Genomic DNA, 21,842 nt, shown 5'->3' with positions numbered 1-21,842 from the left:
TGTAGCTTTAACACATAAGTGCAACAAACATTTGCTGCCAATGACAGAGCAGCAGCAATTTTGCCAGGCTTCTATTCCATGCTTACTCTACACTGCAACTACTACTATTTATGCAGCACATATTTCTGCAACAGTTCCCACTATCAGTTATCAACCAACACTACAAAGCCTATCTGTAGGCTATGCTATTTCCACGCATTTTCCCTTCCTTTCACTGAAAATTCTTGCTTACCAGGTATTTTAGCTGCAATTAAAGTAAATCAACTATCCTTATACTCTAAAAATGGAGTTTACAAAAAGGAGAGAAGCAGCCTCACGCTGGCTCTGCTCAGCCACCAGGTATCACTAACTGTGCCAGCAACAAAAATCCAAGGCTGTTTTGTATTTACATCTGACAAGCCAGATAAAACAATGTTTTTAAAGATGGTTAATAAAGTAGTTGAAAGATAATGATTACCCAGTCTCATCATTTGCAAATGAAAGTTGGAACAGAAAAGTCACAGTAATTTGTTGCCAGACTTCACTGGAGCAAACAGCTGCATTTTACTTATCTTCAGATATCAAAGGATTTGAGTGGGACAAAGATTACTTGGCTTGACAAGCATTCAAAGACCCCTCCAGCTCAGAAAGAGATGTTTGAGGAAAAATTATTAAAGGATTGCCTAGCAGCAATTCCTATTATACTAGCATGAAATCTACCACCATCCCTAATCTTGTCAGGGCTAAGACAAGATGCTTTGCAAATACAGTGGCATTGCACATTTCCAAAGGCTACAGGCAGACAAGTTCCTTCTCCAAGGAAGCAGAGGCTTCATGGCAGTGTTAAGTTGCTTCACATTTGCTGTGGTCTTGCCCATCCTATGCTACCTCTTCACTCAAACAATTAGTTTTCTGCCAAAAAGCTGGCTTAGAGAGCTCAGCCCCCAGGTCACACCAGTGCCAGGGCAGAGGAGACAGGGCAGCAGCCCTGGGACAGTCTGACTAACAGCAGAGCTGTATCCTCTAGTATGCCAATGAGCATAAGAAGAATTTCTTCTCTCTCCCCCATCCCCTTATGCAGTAGCAGATAAACTAAGACATCAAGTCACCCTCTGCACAACGTACTGCCTCAGACTCATATAAGACGACTGAAAGTCTGCACAGCTCAACGAAGAGCAAGACTAGAAACAGTTTGGTATTTTCAACATGTGCTGGAACCTGCTTTATTATTTAATATGCCTTTTAAAGGAGCAGTAAAGCCACATTGTTCTTGTTTGGAAATACAACATTTTGAGAAGGTGAAGTCAATGCTTGTACTGTAAAATAAACAGGAAGGTTATTGAAGAACCAAAAAGGTGATGTGAAAGACTTCAACTCAGACTTTTCCAGCTGTACCCACTCTGGAAGGCTGAGCAGAGAGTTAAAGGTTTTAGGTAGTTGGAAATCGGTTTCATTTTAGTTGCTGCCTCAAAGCCAGTTTTTTTGTGTTTAACACATGTGGTTAGACAGCCAACCACCATTCCTGGGGATTATCTGCTTAGAGTATGAAAGACAATAAAACAAGCCACCATCGGTTTTTCAGTAAGACCTCGGCGTGATTCCCATTAGCACATTTTTATTTTAAAACTGAGTGCGATTGGTCTGATTTTATAATACAAGAAAGCTAAGCGCAGATGTTGGTACTTTGAGCAAAACAGAACTTTGTCAGGTAGATAACAAATTGCTGTTATGAACTACTTCTGAACATAGAAAAATATGTTGCACAGCAGAGCAGTTTAAGTACATTAGTCACTGCATGCAGCTGAAGAAAAACACCATCTTCCAATCTTTAATTTAAGGTAAATTAAAACAAGACAAGTCCAAAACCCAACCAGGTAAATGCACATTTTGCACTGTTGATTTTGGATCAAGCTTTATGTGAGAACTGATGGTAGACAGCAGCTCTAACCACTCAAGGAGAAAAGCAATGACTGGTGTTCAGTACTGGTTTACTGTTACAGTAATGGACTATGAAAATAAAACTACAAGAGAAAAGACACTTATAGCAAGCTTCTGAAGATGGTATTTAATGGCTTTTTACACACTAACAGTTTTCCAGACTACAAAATGCAAGACAATACCAACTGAGCAGCTGCATGGTCCTAGCTGATGGCTGGGGTTAAACCGTGACAAAAGTTAATTTTATTGATGGAAAGATTGTGAAATTGATCTAGAATCTGCTTTAGGATTGACAAAGTGCCCCCATGTTCATTAATTTACTGTTATTTTTATGGAAGTTGCTTAAGAGCAACAGTAATACACCTGCTGATTCGCAAGAACAACAGCTGTAATCATGTTAACAGCCACACGTGCAATCACAGTCCCCACTGGCACTCTATATGTCTTGTCAAGACAGCCTGAATATTTAAGTTTGTTATTTCTCCAAAGCCCAATTCCTTCAACTTTTCTTGAGAATCAGTCTGCTGAGGGATTTCATCAACACTACAGATTTACAGGAACAAGGCCACTTACTGAAACTCAGACAAAGCAAGCAGAGGTCCAAAACCTCAGACCACTATCAGGACACACCTCTGGTTGTGATAGGGACAAAACAAAAAGGCTTCCCAGAAGAAGCGTTCATTTGGCCTCAGTCTGGCATCAAGATGAGGCCTGACAGGCTGCTTACCACCTCTCCCATCTCTTTTGCTACTTAACCTACAGCAGATTTTCTGTTACTGCCCATGCAAGCTCTATAAACCTCAAGAGCAGTAGGAAGTGAAAGTCTGTCTGGTCATCAGCAGCCTCCATCACTTCTCCCAGAATCAGAATCATTAGTCTGGAATTACAGTCATGTGCTCTGTTAGAATTAGAGCCAAATATCACTCCATTCTTGCTCTACTTCAGCATCTTAGTCCTGGATCTGCCTCTTTTCCTTGGAAAAATGTGCTGCACAGAGTGCTCACAGGGTGATCAGCATGTTCATTTTGCAACACTTCCCTGAGTTTCTGAACTTCCTAGGTTAAACACACCATAGTAGGTAACCCAAGCAACAGAGGAGAAACGCCAAAATCTCCGTTACCTGGTAGACCTTCACTTATGTCCTTATGCTCTACTTGCAAAGTTCAAGCAGTTGTTTCAGGCAGGTTTACAATGAAGAACTCTTTATAATTCTGCTATTTGTTCCATTCTATTTAAGAGCCTCCAATACAGCCTGGTTTGAACACATACTCTGCCTCTGGGAGATAAACATTAAAGCAAGATTTGGTAATAACACCATTCAATTTAATCATACAAGGAAAAATGTAATGCATTCACAGTATGCAATACTAACTCCTCTCAGTTTTTCTATTCTTTATTTCTGATTGAATTCATAGCTTAAACTTAAATATTTTTGCAGTATTCAAAAGACACTCAAGTTCTGTAATGTTAAATCAGAGACAGAACAAACTAAGGCTTGAAAAAATGATGACCAACTGCATCATCAGATAAGCTTTTCCTTCACACAGGTCTTGGCTAGAGTACAAGAGTTCAGTTATTATGGAGCAAGTCAAACACATCCATAATTGCTTGCATTGTTCTAAGATCTTTGGGACATCCGTCCTTTCCCCAGCAGCAGGCACCTTCCATAGAGAGTTCTGGATATGTCTGATATCAGTTACAGCCAAGTGAATGAATGCTTGTGCTCAAAGCATCAGCTGATGTAAATCACTACTTTGTGCTAACAAAGTCAAAAGAGCCACATCAGTTTACAACATGGGACACGACCCATACTTGCAGCCTGGGAAAGCAAGTTCAAGGAAAACTGCCTTTTCTTTTTATAGCCTAGTTCTCTAATTAGGATTTTTGTCTGCACTGTAATTTGGTATTGGAGGGAAAAAAGAGAAAAGAGCACCACATACCTTCACCAAATGGATCCCTATGAGCTATAAAAACTTGTCATAGCTGAGTTTACTCAAATGTAACCTGCAAATGTCCCAGAGCCTTCAAGGCCCCCAAAAGTATGAACAGTAATTGTTGCAGGGACACTGGGAATGACAATTCAGGTCCTCAGTAAAAAGGCTGGCTAATAAGCGCTGACATCCCCTGCCTGGGGAAGGAACAGCTACTTTGATCCTGAAAAATTTGGGGCTCAGGAGACTTGAACAAATAGGAAGTGGAGTAAAACAGTTATCGTATACTTGGACACTAACCTGGCATGTAAGAGTCCAAGCAGTGCGCATGGGGCTTGCCTCTGGGGACAAGTAAGGGAGGCGCTTTGGAACTGAAAAAGTGCAAGACTAAGCTCAGATAAGAGACAACTGAAAAACAAACAACAAACAAAAAAATCCAACTAGCAAATTTTTGCTTGATTATTGTGCAAATGCTACGTTACCTACTTTGCTGCTCTGGGAACAAATAGTTAAGCTGTTTTAACATGATTGTATAATTCACTTGACAAGATAAAGGATAACCCAGCTATAAACCAGGAAAACAGATAAGATGACTAATCATGCAGTTGATAAGTTTTCTCTGCTAGAAAAAGACCTGAACTATTCAGTCCTTCCATGCCTGCATAATTCTTATGCATACTTCCATGCCCAGTTCTCTCAAACCCTCCCTACTGTACAACACTGCGAGAACAACCTTTGGCAGCCACCTCCCAGGACTTCTCCCACTGAAGGGCAGTGATCCCTTACCCCAACAGGCTAGAGCTCGCATGGTCTGCAGTCTCCTTCAATGTCACGGAAGAGGACCAGCCTCATATTTTACTAGCATCCCTGTGAGTTTAGTTTCCTGCCTCTGAAGTTGAAGTTTAGGGTGTGAGCTGTAGTACTGCAGGGACAAACAAGATTTCAGTATCTCCTGTTGTTGTTGTTGTTGAAGGGAACAAGTTCTAAAGCCTTCTTCTCAGAAAATGGAATAGCCATGACTGGGAGCATCCACAAATATAGGTCTCAAATGTCCGTTATTATGGTACCATTAATCAAAGGGACAGGCCAGAATTCACTGTTTCCTTCAGTTTTATAGAGGGAGCAGAGGCGAATGTGTGTTGGGAAAGCTTCAGGCTTTGCCACATGTGAGAAGGCGTGGGCCTGTCTTCCCTCTTGTATGAGCTTCCTTACTTGTCAGCAAGATTCTTTACGCTGAACAACAGGCAAAAGAAAAGCTTTTTTTAAAAAAGAAATACAGCACGTTTCCATTAAGGTTACAAGTAATAAACATTCAAAACTAGCATACTTCTCCTACTGAAGAAAATGACAGAGTATTTTTTCCCCACATGTAGTCAACAATTTTCTCATTTGCATATTTCTGCAATTAGCATTTTGGTGGCAAGCTCCCTCCCAATGCAGAGTTAGGGGTACTCAGTGGCTTCAGCAGTATGCCTAAGCAGAGCAAGGGCAGCTGCATTTTGAATAGGAGTGATCCAGAGACATGAATAAACTCGAACTGATGCAGGCATGATAAAAGTCATGCAAGCAATTTCTCATAACCTGACCCACTATGAATTTTCACAAGTCCTAACAGGCAGTGCAGGAAGGAGACTTAATAGGACTTGTCATCTACCTTTGCTTTTTTTGCACAAGAAGGCAGAGCTAGCAACCCAAGACCTCTCCCACAGACATTTTCACTCATCCGACAGACACACACACACAAAACAAACCACCCTAGTCCTCTTCTTCATTGCTTTCTTGAGCACTTATTCCCATCTAGAAGGTCGCAGACAGCATGCTGTCAATGGGGAGGGCCACACAGCCCTGAATCTGACAACACTGAATCGAACCACACACTATACCAGCTCATATTAACGAGCAAGTTGGAGCCTCCTGCTAAATCCTTATCAGTACAAATACCCACAGAGCAGGAAGTCCAGGCCAAAAGCGCTACATGACTGCTGAAAATCATAGTGTCAGATCAGGTCCCATTTCTGACTCTGCTACTGACAAGACTTCAGTTCCAAAAGTCCCGTGCTATTAATCACTATATGACTGAAAAAACTGTGGAGATAGCGTTAACAGTGTTAAGTTCCCCTGGGATTTAAGGAGCATTGTGGGAAAGACACAATTAGAAAAAACAGACCTCATCTGAAGCAAATGCCAAACATGGTTTTTAAGGAGAAGGTTTCATCTGCAATAAGAACTTGACAAGAACAACACACAGCCAACTTAAACCTGATGTCATCTTGACATTTGGGCAATTCTGCTCAAGGTTTGCTTGATGATTCAAAGTGGGAAGATTCAACCTCCTTAATGTAAAGACAGAGTGGAGAGTCATCATTTGTTGACCCTGTCTGTCTGCCAGGGTCAACATAGTTAAACAAGACCTCATTTGTGACAGAACTTTTTTATAACTACGTATCTGTGTGCATTCACACACTATACAGGCATGAATCATTTGAGTATGACACTAACTATCAAGATACATAGATAAGACTTCTAAATGTGAATTTCTCCTCTCTCCTCACAGCTCCCTCAAACAAGTGTAGCGGTGCAGTTGGCATGCTCAAGTGACAACACAGTACCAGCAGCACAAGGTACTATCCCCTTGGAAAAGCAGGGGCTCACGGTGATTCTGAGCACGTTACCCTTCAAACACCTTACAGCCAACAGTGCAGTCCCTCTACCTGCCCTGAAGTTGTGCCATTCCTGCAAGTTGTAATGAAGTGCCTGAGAGGAAGAGTGAGAGGGCTCCTAGGTCCCTCTTACATAATTTCAGCCTTTAAATGAGGGCCACAGATCCACTCTTCATCTTGCCCCAGCACACTTCAAGGCAGTGAAATGGAATTGCATCTTACCTTGTCTTTGTATAAAAACCCTGAGCAGCGGATGAGCACTTGAAACAGCCTTGAAGAAGTTGTCATCATTATTAATAGGGAGAAGGTCTCCATGCACATCAGCATATCCAATCATCACTTCCAGGTTAGCTATGTGATGAATGTGAAGAATTAGTTTGTAGAAATCTTCAAACTTTCCTGGCTTGTAGCGATCCAGGGAGAATCTTCGGAACTCTGCCCCAAACTGCAAGAGAAAACAGAGCATCTGCTGTCAAATGTCACCACAGTCCAATGCTTTAGCTTGACATTTGAACATGGTGTACATCACCTCTCTCTTTATGATGAATATAGTCACATATCGGTGCTTTCAAGTCTACTAATGACCTTTTAGGTCCTCACATTAGAATATAACCATAGCTACCAAGACACCACCCTGCTTGACAAGACATGCTCAAGTGTGCCACCTGAAAAGCAATCCTGCTTCAGCAGGGGAGTTGGACTAGATGATCTATATGGTCCCTTCCAACTCTAAAAAATTCAGTGAAAAGAAAGACTATTTTTTAAATATTAAGTTTTCATTAAATCTTCTAGAGGATTTGCATTTGTAGGAGTTAACTTTGAAGCTCCATCATTCATTATCATCATCTTGGGCATCCACAGAACCGTTCTTCTCCAAAGCAGAAGTGTTCACTCCACTGCTTTCAAAAGAAGTTACTCAGCTATTTAAACAACCTTCCAAAAATTCTTTGCACGTTTCCCATCAATACCACTGGGATCTCAACCACAAGACCTTTTAAGAAGTGTGGTATGTGAGCGCACAGCTTGTTATTAGGAAATACACTGACTCTACATGCCCCCTGAATTTCCTGGTACCTATACAGGAGAAGGGAAGTTCTTATTCTAAGTCAGTTTTCATGGGTTAAATATTTCTGTCACTCCATTGGTCTTTATTTTTGAAGATTTACAGACCAGTAAGTGCCTATTAAAAAAAGGGGGGGGGGGGGGGGGGAGAAACACAATGACAACTTGGCACAAGACAATTGAAAAATGTTATAAATCCATTAATGAAGCTATTTAAAGTAAGTCAGAAATTGTTTAAGGACAATATTTCAGTGGACCTTATTCCCGATATTAGATATCAAACATGCTATTAAGAACAGGAGGAAAAAAATTAGATTCTCTACTTAAGCAAATTAAGAGAGTGAAAAACAGCCATCTGGTTAAACTAAGTAGCTTAAATAATCTTTCTAGTACATTTAATTTCTTAACTCAGATTGTATAGTACTAGTAAACTAAAAAATCCACAACGAACATCCTTTGAACAAGGAAGGCTGTGACTAGGATCTCATGGAAGTTCTCATTTGCAGTCAGTCAACACCAGGGGAAGAAACCAAAGACCAAAAAAACTAACAAATAAACAAATAAAAAGAAAAAAAAAACCCAAGACTTTTCTGAATATAAAGTTTTCCTCAAAATGGGGAATGGCTTGCTTAAAGGTTCTCAGATGTTAAATCGACTTATACATGCAAACCACTCTTTTGCCGAGACTAACAAAAGTATGAATCATCACCATAATCATCTTAAAGCAAAAAAAAAAAAAAAAAAAAGAAAACACAACCAAAACACTAACAACCCTACTGGCTTTGGGTGCAAGCATGTTCTCAAATTACTTCCGCAGTTATGAAAATCCCACTCTTCAGCATCAAAGCCTAGTTGTGATCATCTGAAAGCTCGTTTAGTCGAATTATGCTGTTTGTAATATTAACTGCTAGTTCCAGTTTGGATTTCAATTCAGAGTGCCCATCCAAATGCACAAAAGCCGAACAAACCACAGCTGGTTCCAATGGAGGAAACACAGTCCTCCTTTGTCCTCAACCCCCTCCCTCCTCTCCAGAAACATCCAAGTGGCAACTTCTGTTGACACAGTTTAAACTGAAATAAAGCTTGAGTTTTATTATTTGAAAATTATCTTAAAGTTTTTTTTTTCCTAGATTCAAACAAGAAGCCACCATCTTCAAGTGACGAATTTAACATCTACATGGTAAACTAAAGGGGTGAGAACAAGATCTTTGTAGGCTTTGTTTAGGGCTGCCTCTCCTGCTCTGCACACCTGAACAGGAACACAGGATTCCTTCAGCCAAAAAAGCACCAGGAATTTGGATGCCAATCCCAGTAACCACTTGTTTACTGAACAGATGACTTGTTCAGGACCATTAGCATGCATGGTACTTACAAGGAAGTGGATGCTGTGCAGTCTCACCCCAGCTAGTATAACACCCATCCTACATAACAGCCCAGACACCTGCCCTACACAGTCTGCCGGTGCAGCCCATTGGTTCTGCTCTGCACAACACATGCGTCGAGGCACAGGCCAGCTCCTGTGCTGGGGCATCACCCTCAGCGGGAAAGTGACACAGGAAAGGAGAGAGGAAAGAAGCAAGGATGGTTATTTACACATTAGTAGGACCCAAAGATCAGCTTAAGCTGCCATGTGAGAGGAGGACAGCTGGTGAAAGGGCCAGGCCTCCCAGCCTAACCCCTATGGGCACACTTGATATGATTGTATCAGTAGAACATGACATGTGGGTAACAGTCCCCCCACAGGGATGCAATTGCAGACTTGGGGCACTGAGGTCTGATGGGAATGCTGTATTGTCAAATGAACTCGTTCACATTGTCATTTGGGCTTTTCCTGAGGCTGGACATCTCCTTCACCTAGGAACAGGGCAACAATAAACAAATTGAAGCGATTTCACTTGTGCTTTTTGCATGATGCAGCCCTTTAAAGCAAGAGAGCGAGAAGGTGATTCTGCAGAGAGGAGCACGAGGGAAAAGTCTCTTCAAAAGAGATTTAAGCAGATAATGTGGATAATGTTTTGTTGTTTAAAGGTTAATATTACTGTAGTAGTAGTATAGCTGATTAATTCACTCCCTGCATACACACAGACAGCAACCATTGTCAACATGTCTTTTGAGAAGAGGGGAAAAAAATGCTTCAGCAGTGACCGTTCATTCATCATTCCTAAATGAGGCTGATAGAGAGTATCACAGTAATAACAGGTTTTGCAGTACCACACAGCTTGGAGACTGGGTACTCTGCATTGTATTCAGTCAGGACTTCAAGATAACATCCACCACATATCTTGCAGAAACTACAAATTCAAGGGCTTTGCACAGATAGCCAAGATGACTGTCTTCTTTTCTAAGCTACAAAGTTCATCTTTAGTATATCCCTCCACAGAAAGACACAAGGACCGGCTGTCTGCCAGCAGAGTATCTGCCAGAACAATGCTGTATTACACTGTTTGATAAACTAACAGTTTTAACAAGCAGATTAGTTTTCCATAATAAAGTAAATGTTTGTAACCTATTTATCTCATGCAAATACAGCGTCTACTACTGCAGAAGTCAGAGGACAGGAGGGTCCAAGGGAACTTAAAAGAATTTAGTCTGACTGAAAAAAAAAACCTATAAAGAACTGTACATTTTCTTTCACAAAGAATAAGCTCTGTCCCAAGATCCTCCAAAGCGTCAGCCAGCGACTATGCTAGATCTGCTCTCTACTGCTAAATGACAAAAAGCACCCAATAAAATGCTACACATCAAGCAGGAACCCTGAGCAAAAACAGATGCAAAGAAAAAAATAGCAAAAAAAAAACCCCAAAGTGTTCTGATAAAAGTTGTATAAAAAAAAAAAAAAGAAGAAAGTCACAGATAGCTGACCAAAACTTACACGGGTTGACCAAGAGCAATCAACAGTGGGTTTTTTTCTGGCTAAGGAGACCAGAGGTCAGAGGAGAGGAGGGAGCAGGATTCTGAGGTTTGTTTACTTGGAAGGCTGCTATTTTGTGCAATGAAACAGAAGAGTTATTTGCAAGCAAGAGACCAATGTTTTTTTCTTTAAATTTTAAGTTTCAAAAAGTTTACAGGGTCAAAAATGAAGCCCTATGTTTACAAGGTGCCATCCCTCTAGTTTATTGCTGGTTTTGAGTTCAGGCTATTGTAATAAGAAAACATCAAAGAGCAACATTTAGCAATAAACATGAATTACGTTAGCCACCTACTTTTCCCATGAACTAAATATCAGGAACAGAAAGAAAAACAAACACTCTCATCCTTGCACAGACTGTAATTTCTGCTTACCTGTGAGATTTTCAAAGTGAGGAAAACCTGATCAGGGCTGCTTTATCAGTAAGAAGCAGCAGAAGCCAAGAAAGAGGAGAAGAGAAGTCTGAATGTGAATGGTTTTATGCTGGCTAACTTCATGTGGGACTTCAGAGCTCTGCTGTCACATTCATGTATGTGTTTCTCTATTCCCAGCCATGTTTTCCCCAGCTCACCCGGCACTCTTGCTCTGCTCCCACTATTAGAGCAGTTATTGCTAGTGGCAAGATGCCACCCACCAAGCAGGTGTTCTCTGCAAAAAGTTCTCTCTTTTCCCCTTCAACCAGCTCCCCCAAAGCAGCTCTGCTCCATCCCAGTGATCAAGCTGGTGGCAAGTGTGGGATTTTGTTCTGCTCAATCCCCTATTCACCTCTTGCTGCTTCTTCCAAGAGACAGTCACAAGAGCAAGACAGCCTCTGTTCTATTTGCCCTTCATTGGAACCCCATCACAATTTCACTACCTTCCCCCTCAAACTTTTTTCCTGATTGGCATCGTGCCATACTCCTACCCTTCTCCCTTGTATTCTCACCTTTCACTCCCCCATAGAAATACAATCATGCTTTAATATCTTCAATTCAATAGTTCCTCCCCCCAAAGGAACCCCTTTATTTTCATGCTTTTTAGACACAATGCTTCATGTCTCTGCTTTTCAATTGAAAAGCAGCCTCTGCAACCCCTCCAATGGTCTGTAAGGTTCAGTCTATGACAACATTTTTCTCTTCTGCATCTACTCAGATGACAAATTCAGCTTTTTTCTCCATTCACATCGTTCTCAGATCAGCTTGTGTTCATGAGAGGCACCTCTCATGGAATCTCTTATCGATACCTTCACAGATGCTCAGCTCAAAGAAAACTTTAAGCTGACCATTTTCCCCACTTCACCTACCTTCTTTCATGATTACTGGGCACAAGACCATTACACTGCCTTCCCCAGTGCCTGGAACTCCAATACCACCCTTCATACAGGCAGTTGCATATATCTAAATGTTAATTACCCAGATCATTTCTGTGCAGTATCTTAAATCCATGGGCACCATTCAGCTACTCATCTGCACACCCGTACTTCACCTGACTGTCACTCTGTACTTTTCCCTAGCTTTCCTAAACACCCTTTTGCCTCACTACCACCCAACTATTTCTTCCTTTGTGGTAGTTTGTGAAAATAGCTATACCTAAAAGCTATTTTCCCATCCTGTCCTTCTGAAGTCATCATCCCTTTCTTTACCACTCATGCTCCAGTAGCTCCTCTCCTATTAGGTCACCAATGTAGCAGCTTTCTCCCTATCGTGTCCCTCAGTCAGTACTGCCTCCAAGAAGCACACAGTGCCAGCCTTCCTCACTGCCTCAATTCTTAATATTTAAACCCACAGTCAAGAAACAGTCGTTCACAGCAAAGCCCTTAAAATAAATCTTTCCCTTAAGTAGTTGGTCTACCTTTCTAGAATCAAATCTCTTCCTTTTTTCTTCCAGCCCCCGACATCTCTTGGAACAAACCAAAGTCTGTTTGCAAAGGATGTAGACCAAGTTCATCCCGTATTTTCAAGAGGACACCAAGCACCACACACACACCATCACACCACATAGCTTTAGCACAAATACAGCATAGCATGCATACATCCATGGCATGTCACCATCAGCATGAGGAGGAAAGAAGCCCCTGGCACCTTGTCACCCAGAGGGACAGAGGGCTACTGAATCAGGAAGTCTGGTCAACACTGCCAACAGCAGACAATCCCTTGAGCCTAGCTTCCTGCAGAAAGGCAGCCTTGCTCTAGTACAGGTCTCTAGCAAGAGCAAACCACTTTCTGGGCACTTACTGAGAGATATCTGCATGGTTACAACACACCTGTAAACAGCGAGGGCTCTGTCTGGTTTCAAATTTATTTAGGACCTTTTTAGTTTCCACCAGAGGTTTTCCCATGAGCTCAGGGCCAACGACAGCTGCAGAGAAGTAACTTGACGCATACACACACACCTAGCAAGACCTGACAGGGGACTGGGAACAGCTGTGCAGGGCAGAAGCAGGAGGGATGACCCCAGGCCAGGTAGCCCTGGGGCTGCTGCACCACACCCTGCCCAAGACATTTCTGCCTCAATTAACTTCAGGAATTTCCAATGGGAATGCAACTACCTCTGTACAGGGAGATTTTACCTTCACTTAGAGGGAGGGAATGTCTCCAAAGGTGCATTTCATCTTTAACTTCTGGCCTTCACTGTAAAGGTAATTAGGGGCAAGCAGTCAATCCTTGGAAGAGTGTTTCTTGGTTACTAAAAGCTCAGAGTAAGTGCGCACAAAGTCTCTTACAAAGGGAATGATAAGGGACTACTGAGGAAAGCACTATTAATTGCACCCCTGAAGAACTCCTTGGAGGTGTCCTGCAGCCTGCCAGACAGAGCCTCCACAGGTATTTAACCTCATACAGGAGACATTCTTTTCTGACTTGGCTGTAAACAACTTTTCAACTTTAAAGAGCACCCCAGTAAATTAAATATCCATTGTTCAATATCCTTTAGGATTGCTTCTGTGTGGTGAGACTGAAATTCAGAAGACTACTCACATAAGACAGACTGTCTGGACAAAGTTTTAAGCAGATCAGAAATTCTCAAGTTACTAGGCTATAAATTATTACAAAAGCAAAGGTGAGAACCTGGAGGCAGGATCAAGAGTAGGAGAGTATGGGAGGTGCTGAAACACAAAGTAGCAGCCCTAGCTTTCTGGTCAGTGCATCATTGGCATATCGATAACCATCTGGTTAGCACAGCCAGCACCCAAGCCTGTAACAGTATACTAACTTCGGGAATATTGTCAGAGGAACTACCATCTTTCCGTAAATAGATTTTGACTTTTTTTTGTTTTGTTACGCAAGGCACAAGACTATAATCCTAACACCAGAGCATATCCTCCTCCATCCCATGCTCTGTGAAGCCAGGTAACGCAAAGCACATTGCCCAGCCTTCCCCGTATCTCCTACAGGCACTTCTGCTCACATAGTGCCAGAGAAGATGGTTACACTGACAGGGCTTATTGCAGCTGTCATCTTAACTATCACAAAATGACTTTTTGTGCAACACCTTTTCACCTGAAAAGTTTGGCCTCCCATCTGTGAAGGGCAGTAAGCATGCACAGGACCAACTGTTGTGGCTCAGCTGCTGCATGGTAACTTGTTCAGCTGCGGTCACTTTCTCTCAAGTCACCTAACCATCTAAAGACAGACTTGAGTTTACTAGGTATGACCACTTCAGAAAGTCATCCTATTATGAAAAACAAAGATTTATAGTAACAGAGTAACCAGGAGTTTAGTAGATGCTGTTTAGCACATCAGAATAAACACAATACCTGCCATGAGAAGCTCAGCAAACTGGGAGGGAAAGGAACAGAGGCAAGATTTCTTAAGAGATTAAAGTTTACAGTCTTTCTCTTGACACATTTTGCAACAATCCAGACCATCTCAAGTTGCTATTGCTGTGGCATACTGTCTTTATTTGAGCGGGGGAAGCACTGCGGTTTTCTGAGTCTGTGCCACATTTGGTTTGCATATAACCAAGTATGTTTTGAAGCTCAAAACCAGAAGTTAAATCAGCTGGTTACAGGGCTTTTCACTACACTTATTTTAGTTTTATTCTAGGTATGACAAGTATGACCTTAACTTGGAAGAATCTGAAGTAATGCTTAAAAACTTAAAGCAGACTTAAAGTCTGTTTTAACATCCTGTAGGTTTAGGAAGAGTGACGCTTTTTGATCAATTTTAAAGCGTGCCACACATGGAAAGCATTTCTTAAAATTTCAGAAGGCCTGTAAGGCTTCAGGGCTAGAGCGAAATCAAAGTACAAAAGGCTGGAAAACAATTTGTCGACCTCTCTCACTTAGTTAACACCAGTCAGAGAAGAACCAGACCTTTAAAATCTCTTTACAGGGGGACTGGTAAAAGCAAGTTTGCTCTTACTGCTATTGCTAGTTGTAACACTGCTTGGTGTTTATACCTTTCAAATACACAATGTGTGTACATATACTGTAAGAGCTAAACAGTCATGTGGACATGCAAAGGTGTCTGAGGAGTATCAGCAACTTTTGGAGGGGGGAAAAAAAAAAAAAAAAGATGTGAAAGGTTTCAAAAAGCTATCTTTTCTGTAAGAAGCACAGGTACACTCCTAAAAAGAGGAGATGACACATGAGCAGGACAAATCACCCACAAGCTGTTTGGACATTACATCAGTCTAACAGTTGGACAGGCTTGCTGAAGCACAGACTTCTACACTTGTCCCAGACTAAAACACATCATCATTTTACCTGCTAGTGACTTTGTAAGACCACAGACCATAGCTGATGTCCAACATGCTTCTCTTTGAGGACCATAACACTATCATGTCTATACTCTGGACACATCAGAATATGATTGAAAACTTATTAAACATTCATTTGCGGCATCCATTAGAACATCAACGTTTACTGTAACAAAGTCAAAACATGATGGGAGAAGAGAGTAAAAAAAAATATGGTTATAGTTAACTGGGTATATTTATCTTAATGAGTTTGTTTATAGTAGTAGGATGTTAGTCACATTAATGTTAATTTGTAAATCAGTTTGTAATGCAAGAAAACATGACACTATTAATAAGGCAGAAATGTCACACTCAGCACCTGAGTCAAGTAGCTATGCTTTTATAATCCTCAGCCATTATCAAAAGTTCCATTGTCTGAGAGGGTTCAGCAACAACAAGGGGTTTTTTTTTCCCCCAAAGGACTAATTTTCAGGGAACCACAAGTACATTTAGCCACTTTCGAAAAAAAAAAAATGAATTCTTACTCACGTATATAGCTTGCAGGAAATCATATAGTAGCAGTAGAAAAATAGTTCTCTGCTGCTTTTATGCCAGAAACACAAAACTGTCAGTTTCAAAGTGGAAAGAAAAAAGAAAAAACCACTACACTTTCACAAACAATTCAAAGGGCTACCGTTTAAAGGCCTGAGGCAATCTTACACCTCTACTATTCCATAATATCCAAGTGACTAGAAAAGAAACATACACTTGGGCTGATAGCTACCCTCCTATTTGAAAAGCTATATATACAAGTCAAGAAAAAAAATAAGTCTCTTTTCACTCAGAGCAGGACAAGATATGATGGGCTACATGGAGCTATAACTAAAGAGAAGTCTCACCATTAATGTAGGAATTCCTATTTTAAAACTATTTATTCTTCTGTAGACTTACACTCCTGGGGAGAGGGGCCTGCAAGCTCTCTGTAAAGCTAAGGAGAGAAAATGAAAAATAGGTTTGGGATCTCTTGGCTGCAGGCAAGATTCTTAACAAAACAAACAAAAAAAGCCCCACACATCTCACGCACTGGAACTCTTGGTAAAAGGGAGAAGAGGGGGAGAAAGGGTCATCTGGAAACCTTTTTCAGAGATTAGAGGCAATTTCTTCAGAGGGGACAGATACTTCACTTGTCACCCAATGGGGGGAAAGGAGCCAGTGAGTACTAGACACATGAGAATCCACAGTTGTTTTAAGTCAGTGAGATAATGTGTTTTCAGATCCTGTCTAAAAGGACTGAAACATTAATCCTGAGCTACACAGACAACACCTAGATAAGAAGTGAGCTTCTAATTTATTCTGTCCTGAAAAATGGGAGAAGACGGGTAAGGTGTAGTTACAATTAAACTAGTATTTTCCTAAGACGTGCCAATTTCTAAGCAGGTTTCTCTTTATCCTTCCGCTTTCCTATCTAGCAATAAGCTTTTAAGTGTTTTGATTATAAGGCCAGCTCTCAGGGGAGGAGACAGAGGAAGCACAGAGCCCGAAGGAAGAGGACTTCTTAAAACAGAAGACTATAGCAATTTCCATCACTGCCATGTCTGAAAACAGAGGTATGCACAGATGGCTGATGCTCCGTTTTCCCCTTCAATATTTGCTGCAACACAGTGATTCGAGCACCTTACAGTCACCCAGAGAAAAATCAACTTGATGTATGCCAAGAGGTATTACACAGCACAAAGCTCATCCTTCTGCAGAGACATGTAGCCGGAGAATGTATCACTACAAATGTTCACACTAGGTAGTCACAAGGCATGAAAACATCCACAGACACGAGTGTTGGGAGCTGAAGCATGCTTCCGGGTCACGTTCCCAGTGGGGGTGATGGGTCAAGCTAGGTCCAGGGAAGGTAAAGGCTGGTTTAGATGAGCTTAAATACCATCCTCCACACATCTATTGGACAAGGGAAGAGGAATACCGTATGCAGTTTTTGGTCCTTCAACACAAGAATGATGTTGAAAAACTGGAGTGAGTTCAGCCACCAAGATGCTTCCTCCCTTCTTCTCTCTCCCCCTACCCCCCTCCCCTTTTTTTTTTTTTTTTTTAAATAATACTGACACACATCAAGAATCTTAAGATTTAATGATACTTGGTGCTTGCCAGAGAAGAGTCCTATCCAGTATGGCACTAAGGATCTGACAAAACTCTCCCCTTCCAATAACCAAGGGCACAAACCAACTTTCAAGAACTTTCTTTTTAAGAAAAGGAACTCAGGAAAACCTTGGTCAGTTTTCACAGGAGCCATTTCTGAATGGTGACTAATGCAACATATCAGCTGGATGGTGGTTTATCCTTTAGGAAGGAACCACCTGGTTATCATAACAGAGGCAGGGCTATCAAAAACCCAGCATTTGCAGACTATCACCCATCCAACTCCCCACAGCTATTTTTTCCAGAGCTCCTTCAGGTCCAACTCAATCTTCAGAGGAGAAAAGCTATTTCACACTGTTGTGTAAAAGCAGTGTTTGCTCACAGCCGGCTCCTCCGCTAAAAGGGATTCCACCTGCCCACGGCCTGCCACTTCCCCAGCCTTTGAAAAGCCACCTGAGAATCCCTTGATCCCCCGCCAGCAGCATGCCCCAGCGCAGAGGCTGAGCTGCACCCACCTCCGCTCACCTGGCAGGCTGTGCTCTCAGGCGATAGCTGCAAAATCATGAGTTCTCAGACTCAACTTTCGAGTTCTCAGGCAAGCCCGGACAGGCATCATACTTACAAAACACTGGCAACTAAATGTTTAAGAGGCTGACTACATACGGCTCCCAAAAGCAGCATTATTAAATCTTTTTGTTTCCCCGGTCTTAGATAGTCCACTCAATCCACGAAAAGCCAATCTGAATTTCCAGGTGATCACAGCAGGAAAACCCAGTGATACACAGGGACAAGACAGACAGCATCATAACTGACCCTACAAGATTACCATGTTTTAACAAGAGATCTAAGGTCTTTATACAGTATCTTGCCAGGTACTATTCGCCAGGCCTTTTCACTATATCTACTTCTAACCACTGAGGAGTAACTCCATGAGAAGGAACCTACAAGCTTTACAGACAAAAGAAAACTATCTTTCAATGTCAGTACCAACCTCTGTTTGCCAACAACCCGCAACTGCCTGCTACATAAACAGTCTAAATATTATTGCGCACAAGTCACACTAACAGTATAACCCCACCAGGAAATTCAACAGCACAGCCTGCACTGACCCACACTGCACATTAATGGATCATCACTGGGTGTGAGCCCTCAGCAGGATACTTTGAGTTTAGCCTCTATTTTAAGTTTCCTTCCAGTGCAGTACAGTTTAAAGTAACAACGCTGAGCTACAGAAGACCTCTGGTAAACCCCTCCCCACCCATACAAGTTTATTTTCCTTCTTTCCAGAAGTCCACAGCCATTCCTACACTTACAACCTCCCGAAATCACTGTGTCGGTACAACTACATAGGATTCACTTACAGGATTCCTGCAGCTGTAAAGCAGGCTCTGAGGTGCTCATTATAAGGTTGTTTTTTAATTGTTAATAGAACAAACTCAAACTGTGGCAATATTAAAGTAGAAGAGAGAGGATGAACTTAAAATTCTTATCTGTGGTTAAGGCTTTAGTTTGAAGCTCATACTGTGAATGGGGTGTAACTCAGTAACTAGAAAACGGGATCTGGAGCATTTGGGGGCCACAATGAATGTTGTGTGTGGGTTACACCTTAGAACCATTATAGTTGGACTCAATGATTTTTCAGTTCTTGTCCAACCTAAATGATTCTATGATTCTAAACCAAACCAAAACTTTGCAACAATGGAAACAGGATGAAACTTTCCAGAGCAGTTGAGCCCCTTCAAAGTGGCAATAGGAGGTTAGGAAGTAAGGGCCTCGACCTACACTTCAGGTGCCACATTTAGAAATGGCATTTAGATGGCACTGAAGCCATCCCACCATCCTCAGGCCTCTGTGTTGCTCAATGCTGTTTGATCTGAATGCAAATATTAACAGCAGCAAGGGACAAAAGCAGGGAGCATTGAGCACAAAGTCCCAGAGACATCGCCTTCAATACCACTTCAGCAGGCGATCAGAGCTGCGTGCAGTTCCAGGACATGTTAACATTACTCCCTACTCTTTTCAACCTACACATTGCCTATGCCTTTTCTGTTATATGGATATAAAACACAGGCTTCCTGGGAGATTTCTCAGTCTTGCTTAAATGCTACTTATTTTTGCACACAGAGGTGGCAGGCAAGACTTGGATGTGCCGGTTCAACCAGGAGTGACCAGAGCCTCTTGAAGAGAGTCCAGGCAAGATCAACCATAGACACGGCCAACCAATGCCATCGTTTTAAGAAGCCGAGCTCTGGCAGGCAGCTGTTTCTCCACATGACAGCCCTGCAGGCCACAACTCATTCCCCAACAATACCTGCCTGCAGAAGCCGGCTGGCTTATGGCGGGTGCCGGCAGCCCCAGGTAAAGCCGCCGCAGAAGGGTGAAGCTTTACCCCATACACATCGCTCCAGCTTCTCCGACTCGGACCTACAGTAGGATTTTGGCCGGGACACCCGACCCTTCTACCCCCAAGTCCTTCGCTCCTCCAGCTAAACCGCACCGAGGGACTGGAGATGGTCGAAGCACCCAGGGTGCTGCGGAGAGGAGGGGGGGCAGGCAGGACCACCTCGGGCCGGCCGGCACCGCCTCCACGCTCCAACCCGCCCACCGGCGCCCCCGGCCCAAGCCCCAGCCCTCCCGCCCGGCCCGGCGACCGCCGCTTTCCGAGCTGCCCCACAAAGTTAGCGCCGAAGTCCCCGCGGCGAAACAAAAGATCGAGCAAGAGCGCCGGGCCCCCGGCGCCCGCCCGCCCGCCCCGGCCACGCCGCCGCCCCGAGAGCGGGTGGGGAAGGGTCGGGTCGCGGCGCCGCCGCTGCCTCACGCCGGGCAGGGGCGGCTCGCCGGGGGCGAGGCCGGGAGCTGCGCCCGGAGCGGGGATCCCGCCTCTCCGCGGGCTGCCGCCAACCCGTCACCGCTCTCCGGGCTGCGGCTGGCGCGCGGCTCCGGCGGCACCGCGCGGGGAAGCGGTCGGTGAGGGGGGTACCGAGCGGGGGGGAAGGTGGGGTGGTGCTCCATTCATTTTCGTGAGGGGCGCCGGGAACGAGCCGGGACAGGGTCGTCGTCGTCGCCGGTCGAGGCCGCGCCGCGCTCTCTCCTCACCTTACTCTTCACTTCCACCGCGCTGCACTCCAGATACCGCAGAGTCTGAGATTTGTTGAAACTCCGGTTCATCTTCCCGGTCCCGGTCCCGCTGCCTTCCACCCCCCCTACCACCACCTTCTCCTTCGCCGCCTTCTCCTCTCAGCGTTGCTGCTGCTGCTGCCGCCGCCTCCTACTCCTCCTGCCTGCCCGCCGCGGGCCGCGCGCCCCCGGGAGCCGTTGGCCCGGCACGCGGCACCGCCGCTACCCCTCCACTTTTGTCCCCGGCGCGCCAATGAGAGCGGCCGCTCCGCTGGGCTCGCGCTCCGGGCGGGACTGCCTGGGGCGGGGGGGCGGGGGGGGCAGGCCACGCCCCTCCGCCACGCCCCTATCGCCACGCCCCTCCCCGCTTGGCCACCCCCCCCCCCCGCTCGCGCCCCGCCCCTCGGCGGCCGCGGCTCCCACGCGTGTGCGCGGCTGCGGCGGCGGCGGGGGGTGGGCAGGAAAGGCGAGAGGGATGGCGGTAGCCAGGGAATTCCTGCGGGAATTGCCTCGGTTGACGGTGATAGCCGGGGCGGGAGGGGCTGCTCGGGGCCTCACGCCGCCCCGGAATAAAGCTATTTTTAATTGATTTTATTTTATTTTGCACCTGCACCACTGCCAGCCTTTCGGGGCAAAACGCCCCGAAAGGCTGGCAGTGGTGCAGGTGCAAAATAAAAATCGCTTTACACGGAGGCTTGGCAGGCTTTTGTCACGTGCCCGGCCCCGCTGCCAAAATCATTTATGATGCAGAAAGTACACCCAAAGTAGCCCCTGGACCATGATGCCATGGGTGTCGTCGTCCCCCCCCAGAACCTGGCTCGGAGGTGGCCGCTGTGTGCCACAGAGACCCGCAGGAACCTTCCAGACAGCAGTGATTATTCATAAAGAGCGTCGGGATCTGAAAAATGCTGCAAGTTGTTAATTTGAGGCCACCGTTGGTCAGGTTTGGGAGGAGAGTTTCCACCACTCCCTGCTGGAAATAAATCAGGGGACTGCCTCCCTCCGCTAGCAACCCTTATTAATTAGCTAGGTTATTAATTTGAGAATCTCGAAGGAACTTATTTCTTTCCATCGTCTGCCAAGGACCTTTATAATTCTAACAGACCTTTTTCCCTTCAGTCAATTTCTTTTAGTCCCTGAGAGCCTTTGACAGTGGTGTTTTTTCCTACACGGTCCTGCCCAAAACATCAGTCGTGATGTAAAGAAGCCGAGGACAAGGCACAGACCTGTGCAACCAGTTTTCTTCTGCTTGACATCTCCTAGGAGGATCGTCTGCCCGTCTGAGGAAGGAGCACAAAAGTCCCAGCAGACGTGACAGGTCGCCCATCTCCCCTCCCCCAGACCCGCTGGGCGGGTGTCAATGGCAATGACGGGCAATACCCATGAATTTAGGGGTGAAAAAAAGAAGAACTCAGTTGACTTTTCATGTGACTCCAAGTGGGAGGA

At 44.1% G+C, this 21,842-nt stretch overlaps 1 protein-coding gene across 1 annotated transcript in view; it reads right to left on the bottom strand.

Moving 5' to 3' along the window:
* PARD6G (par-6 family cell polarity regulator gamma) overlaps window positions 1-20,645 on the bottom strand; it is a 67,547-nt gene extending 46,902 nt beyond the window's left edge. The window contains exons 1-2 of the mRNA XM_074146663.1: window positions 20,376-20,645; window positions 6,731-6,953 (exon numbers count right to left, since the gene is read on the bottom strand). Of these exons, the coding sequence (XP_074002764.1) occupies window positions 6,731-6,953; window positions 20,376-20,447 (295 nt within the window). The 5' untranslated portion in view covers window positions 20,448-20,645. The remainder of the gene's footprint in view (window positions 1-6,730; window positions 6,954-20,375) is intronic.
* Between the last annotated feature and the right edge of the window lie 1,197 nt (window positions 20,646-21,842).

Source organism: Numenius arquata, chromosome 4 (assembly GCF_964106895.1).
Source record: "Numenius arquata chromosome 4, bNumArq3.hap1.1, whole genome shotgun sequence".
In the NCBI taxonomy this organism is placed as follows: Eukaryota; Metazoa; Chordata; class Aves; order Charadriiformes; family Scolopacidae; genus Numenius; species Numenius arquata.
Note: the sequence above shows the minus strand (reverse complement) of the source record. Positions and strands in the feature narration are given on the sequence as shown.